Here is a 7,962-nt window from a genome sequence, read left to right as displayed (position 1 = left end):
CAAACAAATCGTACACAGAGACACAGGCAAACAAACAAACAAACGTACTGGATTCCCACAAGGTGAAATTTTGATAATAAACTCAGAGTCAGGCCTGCAAACATATAGTTTTATATAAACATTTAAATAAATCAAAACTGTATTTACAAATTCAGCATATTATTGTATAACATGAACAGTAATAAAAAAACAAAATGCATTTTTTCAAACTTTTAATATTGTTAATGCTGTGTTTGTGTTACATTATTAAATAACCCTTTGTTTTCTAAATAGACCAAATGCATTAACCCACACTACTATGCGATATGCTGTGCGATATAATTTCATTTTAAAATGGAAAGTTGAATCAGACATTGTATGGAGAACATACTTGAGAATTATTGGGCGACCTAACGTGTTTGTTGCTTATAATAATGTAATATTTGTTGCATTGCACAATCTGGCACTTGTTAATGTCTCTTCGTCATTGTCTGACTGAGACCAAATTGGACCAGAGGTGCAAAAATATCTTTTCGCCAAAGAAAATAAGAAAGAATGAAAAGAAAACAGGATCAAAGATTAGAAATAGGTAGGCGGATAATGCATACGTTTTCAAACTTCTCTCATTTGATTACAGTTGTTAAGACGCTTTTCCTTTAAATAAGTGCATATACTAATGATATATTATTTTATAGCCCATATCAAACATAAGCCTTTTCGCTTCCACTGCGAAGTTCAGTTTGGTTTGCGATGGGCCATTAATAACAAGTAATATTATCATCCAATTAATTACATAAAAGTAGGACATTACTGTATTTGATTTACTTTGTTTGATAAATTGTCATAAGAAATATAAATCGGTCATTTTAGGCTATTGTATTCTATTAAAACCGGATCGTAGGATATCAAAACTACGTGCTAACAATTTATAAACTAAACGAAGCTAGACAGGGGTTTATTTATTGACTTTTTTTATCATTTATTTATTTTAGTATTTATTTAGGCTATCTGCATTACGCCAACCTGATTGCATTGATACGCATGCATGCAGCTATGTAATGTAAAGGTTGTACATACATGATTGTATACATACATACTGTATGAAGACAGTGTTAGATATTTTGCTTAATGCTTAATAAAATTATGATCACCAAATAATTTTCACTAACATATTTATTTGGGCTATAACATCACCTCCATCTTTTACCAGCAGCAGTACGTTTGTGTTAATGACAGTAGGCTGATAAAGTTATTTTTGCGCAGTGATGTGGGCTCTTCCTAAAAGGACTGAAATGTTCATGAACACGTCGCTTAAATAAACACAGTTGTCACTTACCTCAACAAACATAACGCCTGTGCTGAAATGAGAACTGATAAACAGGGAGGTAATCCTGGACAAAATCAGACCTGTCTGTTAAAACTGCAGGTTGTGTCTTTATTAGGATGCCCTCTAGCGGCGTGGAAAAACTGCAGCAAATCTTCTCTTTTGCGCTTAGATTTCAATCAACAGAGATCTTGGGGAAACTCATTTCTTTTCATTACAACAGAACATACAGATTTTTTTTAAATATCATTTTGTTTTCCAATTGGCTACTAAATAATTAAACTACTTCACAAGGTCGAAATGACAAAACCCATGCAAAAATGTTACACAGCTAGGCCTAATTACTTCAGGTTGTGAAGCCAAATAAATAAGGAAACAGATACATTTAAAGCATGGTCTACTTTTCATACCCTCTTCAATCCTATCCTTTGCTTTTTTTATATATACTTGCAGTACAAATTGTTTAAAGACTAAGAAGCTTCTGATGAATTAGTAACTTTAATGACATAAACAATCACGATCATATTATTTGTACCCCATAGCCTAACTTAAATCTTGAGTTGAATAAAATCTGACAACGCGTCAAAACAAAACTCGTAAATGCATTTTATGCAGTCTTGTAGACTATATCCTACTATAGGCCTATACAAGTTCTTATAGGCTACAGCTAAAGCAAATTGACTGCTCCTTTTTGGAGATTTTGCCGCTCTGTGCGAGAAAAAAAACAACATATAAATAAAAATAATCCGAGGTGTATTTATTCATAATGTTTATTGTGTTGTTAGCTACCAAAGACGACCACAAAATTAAGTTCACAAAGTTTTCAATGGCAATAAAAATAAAACCGTGCATAATCTTATCATTTTATTTATGCATTATTGTTGCACAAAATATAAGATAGGCATCATAATAGGCTAATAATAACAAAAGTTTTGTGTTAAAAATAGTTTAAGGTTTGTAATATCCGCTAATGGTCGCGGGAAATATAAATTTTTGTCTTTTACTTTGCCTAAATGTAAATTATGAGGGATCACGTTTTTGTAAATTATTGCTAAAAAGATAAAATGTTTATAAACACGAACACGATGGCTTATGGGGTGAATTGTCTCAAGGACTGTGCGAGCAATCACTTTTTTTATAGTCTGTAGCGCCATCATGTGGCGGGTGAACAGGTTCGTTTAGTCATTATGAAGTAAGTCTTAAACACTGCCAAATGTTTTGTAATGTAATGTAAATCTTAATTATTTATATGATCTAATTGTATAGGGTGAACTATGAAGTGTGACCAAAAGTTTTTGATAAATTCATAATAGAGCAGATAAAAGCTTTATACTATCAACTTTTGAGTTTTTTGTTATGTGCTAAATCTAAGTGTATTGAAATAATATTTAATAAAATTAAAATTTTTATAATTATAGACCTTTGAACACAGTAAGCACAACTTTCCCTGCTTTTTTTTTTTTCTTGTAGAACAAAGACACTTGTGGCAATTATTGATTATGACAGTTATATTCAATTGCTTCCTCCTGCTTAAAAAGCTATAAATCATGAAACTGTCCCATTTCACCTGATGTCCCACTTTTGCTGAACCCACTCCACAGCATGCATATTCATCAGTAATAGAATCCTTAAATATAATACAATCAGAGCTAAGCACATGATTTTTATTCATACACCAATATATATATATATATATATATATATATATATATATTCATATACTAAAAACTGATCTGATGGATTTTAGTTTTTAACATTTGCATTGTACCATTATTTGTGAACACTCATTTATTGTATATCTTTTCATATATTAAACAATTATTTATGCGGTGTCATTACACGTCTGTAATCACAAAAAAGACATTAGATCAGCAGTATTAGTTTTAAAGAAAACCAAATTTTTCAGAGTATAATAATAATAACATCAATGTATAATATTAGATTAAAATATAAATAGCCTTTAAAAGAAGTAAACTGTCAACTACTGCCACATCAAGCTAGAGGGGAAGGTGAAATCTGCTATTATGTAAAAATCATTTTTTGAAAAATTTCATAAAGACACTCCTGTTTTTGGACCTGTCCTTGGCTCCATTCTCTGCCTCATTTTGTGGTGGAGGAGGCGGGGCGAATTGGGGAGGCTGGTTCCTCTGTAGACTTCTTATATTTTGGGTCATGCTCACTGAAGAGAAAAAAATGTTTTGTTTCAGACACACAAGTGACACCCACAGCAAGAAAATATTAATAAATGTTATAATACGTGACAAATATATATTTATCCAGCACATAAACATTAAACCATCATTTCTGATTAAAAAAACGGTCCAAGTTCCGATACTAGAGAGTAATTATCCTTCAGTAATTTGATTTTACAGCAACACTTTGAGATGCATGACTCACTGGAGTTATGGGATCTCACCTGAGTCTTGGCTCTCTCCTCCATCAGGGTAGCGGTGTTTGTTGTAATAAGTGTGGGGAGGTTTTGGTGGTGGCTCTCTCTCTGTCTCACAGCTCTCCGTGGAGTCTTCTGTTAATACGAATCCATGGTAAGTGTTAAGCAGAAGCACACACATTGGCACACATAAACGCACAGAAGTACCCAGGCTCTGTTTGTTCTCTCACCCTTTTCCTGTTTCGACTTTGTGGTGGAGACTTGTGTGTCAGATGTGTCGGCTGGCACAGACTCACTCTGCACTGTGCTTTCTCTACTTGCTTCAGTGTTAATTCTGTGTGGGGACAAACATGACAATCATATAAGCATGTGAGAAAACCTTGTTGCCCGATAATCTAATTCTTTCATTAATTGATACACACGTAAATGGATCAAAGACAAATAATGTTACAAATATAAATATATTCAAGTTCTTGTATGAAATGTACTGTTTGTTTTCACGTTGTTTTTTTATGGTTTTGAAGTTTCAGTTTAATATCCAGCTAGTAAAAATTTATATATTTTCCTTACACCTTGAAAATATGTGAGTGTACACTATGAAGAATTATTCACTTACAAATATTACATTTTTAGGTTGGATGTGACATGCAAAACCTGAAGTAACCTTGCCTTGTCATAAAAAGGTCAAATTATTTTTAAGAGACTTATTGCCCTTGACACAGTCATGGGGGTCTGCATATTTTTACAGTAATACTTTTAGATGGTTACATCACTGAGTTTTATTGGGAGGACAAAATTTGTATCAAATATGAATTATCAGTCAAGTAGTTTTGTTAATATATACACCACCAAACTTCAAAAGTTTGCGGTCAGTAATATATAATATATAAAAAATCAGAATATTAGAATGATTTCTGAAGGATCATGTGATCATGAAGACTGGAGTAATGATGCTGAAAATTCAGCTTTGATATCACAGAAATAAATTACATTTTAAAATATGAAAATATGAAATAATAAAACCTTTTTCTTGATTATGATATCAGGACTGTTGTATCACCTTGACATATTTATCTTTATGTCTCACTAAAATATCAAAATGAATTTCAATTAAAAAATTAAAAACATGCCCATCACAGAAGAGGTGTTTGTTTAGAAGGTTGTTACCCAGGATTGTCTGAAGACATTGTTGGATTTGTGCAATTCTGAAGCTCCTTCAACCACTTTTGCTGTTCTTCTTGAGATGAGGTGGCAAACAGATACTGACTGCCATCACTCAACCTAAACCAGAGAGTGAAACAGATTATAGATTTTTTTTTTTTTTTAATCAGAAATGTGACCAGATGTTCCTTTTTCACAGCAGGTGGCTTTATAACTCACATGAGTTTGAATGTGTGCTCCTTTCTTCTGTAGTAAGGATTGTTTTTACAAACTGCTCCAGCCAAGGTGATCGGTGGCCAACGTGTACAATTCTATATTAAATGACATGGATTAAAGGGGAAAAATAATCAGAGTCCACAAAGTCCACCACAGAAACATCTGCTTTATTGATACAATGGCTCTTAATTGTTGTCATCATATGGTGAACTCACTGATGTGGGGTTGTCTGCAGATATAATTACCCTGTCTGTCTGGAGATATAGTTAATTAATATTAAACAGCACTCACTGAGTCCCTTTTTCACTAGCGTGTCTAGCCAAATATATGTGTGTGTGTGAAAATGTTGTGTGTGTGTAGAGCCATACCTCACTGGCGGCATCTTGGTCTTTAAACAGATTGAGTGTCTCCTCTTCCAGTAGCGCATAGACTGTTTCCCAGTGATCCAAGCCCTGATCCAAACCAACAGATCAATGTTACACCATTAAGTGCTCTTACAGAAACAAAACCACACTATAAACAAAGAAGTGGAGCTAAGGATGTCAGAGAGAGCTTTTTAATCAATATCACCATTGGTGTTGGTTGGAAAGCTTACTTTATTTCCTCCTTGCTTCAGTTTAATCTCCAAGGTTCCCTCCATTTTGGCACATCCTGTTCTGATCTAGAAAGAGACACAAATTGCAGACCAAAAAGGTGGAAACTAAAACAAAAAGGACAAAAAAGTGTTTATTTACCTTGGCGGCAATAGTCGAGGGGGCTATTAGAGAGTTAGTAGAAGAGGGTGCTTGAACTTCATCTGGGTCTGAAGGGGAAGATGGAGGAGATGACTGAAGGTTTTCTGGTGGGGTGGAAGGGGGAAGGTTTCTCTCCTCTGAGTTTTGGTTGTCGACCATTTCTGCATCTTTGGAGGGTGGCTCAGGGGGTTTTGATTCAGGAGGACCCCAAATCTCTTTATCAGGGGTTGATGGTTTCAGACGCCTAGGAGTGATCCTTGGTTTGGCAATGACAATGAGGGAGGGTTCGGTCTGTCTCGGTGTATCAACCTCATCTTCAGATGTGTTGTTGTCAGTCTTGTGGACATTGTGTAAATAATGGGATTGGTAAACAGCACTAGAAGCTTCTGAGGAATTGGGGCTGTCCAGAACAGAGGTGGACGGTTTGTCGGGGGATGTTATGATATCTCTTTCGCTGCTGTTGTTGCTCCTGAGGCCTGATGCCACTCGTGACACCACAGAGGAATCGGTTTTATCACTGCTGTTTCTCCGCAGGATGGCAGACCTGGCTGTAGGGACTTGCGAGGGTGTGGATGAATTATCACTCTTATCACCGCTGTTCTTTAGGACAGGACTAGTCAGTGAGGGATGTGGGGGCAAAGCAGGGCGCTCAGATGGCTTTCGCCTTAGTGATGTTACATGAATGGGCTTGTTCATGCTGCTGTCTCTATTGTCACCTCTTTGAATTTCTTTTATCTTCTTTTCTCTCTGGGAGAGCAAAGAAAGAGCAGAGAAATCAAAAAGGGTGAATTGAAACTGATTAATGTGGATGTTTGCATCTTTTAAAAGGCATGAAACTGCTTTTGAATTTGATTTGAATTTTAGAAAATGGAAATAAATTGAGAAAAACAAAAAGCTAGTATGAGTAATCTGTATTTGCCATTTTTTACCTGTGTTCTTCTGTCTTGAAGGGCATTAAATCTCTCGCTCTGGGCTTGAATCATGGCTTCCAAGTCCTCTTGCTTCTTCATTAACTCCAAAACATCTGATACTGAGTCCTGTCCACACATTCGATACAATTAGATTTCATGAAACTGTTTTTTAAGTTAATGGGAGTATTATGCTGTTTATAATTTTCCCAATCCCCAAAATTCATAAAAAAGAATACTTAAATCAGTAAACCATAAACTGCAGACAGCCTCACCCCATAGTCCTCTGCTCTGAGCGTGCTCTCATAGGTGTTGAGCCAGTGCTCGGCCTGCTCCAGCTCTCTCTGCAGTTGCTGCAGTTCAAGGTCTTCCTGATATTGAGCTCTCCTTTCAGCCCAGGCCTCCAGCACCCGCACCTCCAGCTCCTGCAGCTGCACAAGACGATCCTCCAGCTGCAAAGACATAGATATAGAATAACATCAAGTATTTTTTTAAAGACTTATTTCCATCTGCTGTGACGTGTAAAGTGCATTCATAAAAAGATTCAAAAGGAACACTGTACATGTTGATCATGTTTTGTTGTTAACTAAATGTTGCTGATGAAGAGAATGTTACACTGAAACTTTTCTAAATCTACCTGAATTAAGTTTTTACAGCATCCCAGAATTTTAATTTAGACCTTAAAATTAAAAACTAACTTAAAAAGTTTTAGTACTTCTATTTTAATTTAGTTAGATGCTATTGCAACATTTGTAACATACTATTTTTACAGCTTTATTACAGCAATTATTATTACAACTTTATTTCAATTCATAAAAAAAAACTAAACAATTTTTAATAGTTTTAGTTAACAATGACAACACTGCACACTATGAAATATTTTAAATGAAATCTGTCCACTCCGACTGCCCAATATCTGCAGACTAGCTCTTATTTTTACTAACATCAACTATTTCAGACTGCAAATTGGGGCAAAAATCAGGGCAAAAGTTGTGTAGAGTATTCCAGCCTTCAGGTGTAAGTGCCGTACCTCGTGACTCATGAAGTTCCCCTCTTCCATCAGACGTCTCCCTTCGCTTTTAATCATTTCTGATTTGTCTAGTTGCCTGTCAATCTGTGTGCGGTACTCATTGTGTCTTTTAATCAGTTGCTCCAGGTCTTTAACCTCGCCTCCAACCCCATCCCCTGACACTAGGGACAATGTCTCCTTAAGCCAGCCCCTAACACAGTATCAACAACATAAATGTAAAA

The 7,962-nt window shown here is 35.4% G+C and overlaps 1 protein-coding gene across 2 annotated transcripts in view; it reads right to left on the bottom strand.

Moving 5' to 3' along the window:
• Positions 1-97: 97 nt before the first annotated feature.
• Positions 98-7,962, bottom strand: part of sptbn5 (spectrin, beta, non-erythrocytic 5) — a 35,244-nt gene continuing 27,379 nt past the window's right edge. The window contains exons 61-71 of one of the 2 annotated variants that reach the window (XM_051869117.1): positions 7,742-7,931; positions 6,987-7,163; positions 6,733-6,840; positions 5,804-6,550; positions 5,665-5,730; positions 5,438-5,521; positions 5,073-5,164; positions 4,860-4,973; positions 3,923-4,026; positions 3,720-3,827; positions 98-3,482 (exon numbers count right to left, since the gene is read on the bottom strand). In XM_051869117.1, the coding sequence (XP_051725077.1) occupies positions 3,337-3,482; positions 3,720-3,827; positions 3,923-4,026; positions 4,860-4,973; positions 5,073-5,164; positions 5,438-5,521; positions 5,665-5,730; positions 5,804-6,550; positions 6,733-6,840; positions 6,987-7,163; positions 7,742-7,931 (1,936 nt within the window). In that variant the 3' untranslated portion in view covers positions 98-3,336. Of the gene's footprint in view, positions 3,483-3,719; positions 3,828-3,922; positions 4,027-4,859; positions 4,974-5,072; positions 5,165-5,284; positions 5,320-5,437; positions 5,522-5,664; positions 5,731-5,803; positions 6,551-6,732; positions 6,841-6,986; positions 7,164-7,741; positions 7,932-7,962 lie in introns of those variants that run through there. The other variant, XR_007926020.1, reaches the window with a different exon arrangement.

Source organism: Ctenopharyngodon idella, chromosome 17 (genome assembly GCF_019924925.1).
Source record: "Ctenopharyngodon idella isolate HZGC_01 chromosome 17, HZGC01, whole genome shotgun sequence".
Lineage (NCBI taxonomy): Eukaryota > Metazoa > Chordata > Actinopteri > Cypriniformes > Xenocyprididae > Ctenopharyngodon > Ctenopharyngodon idella.
The sequence above is the reverse complement of the archived record's forward strand: the minus strand, read 5'-3'. Positions and strand labels throughout refer to the sequence as shown.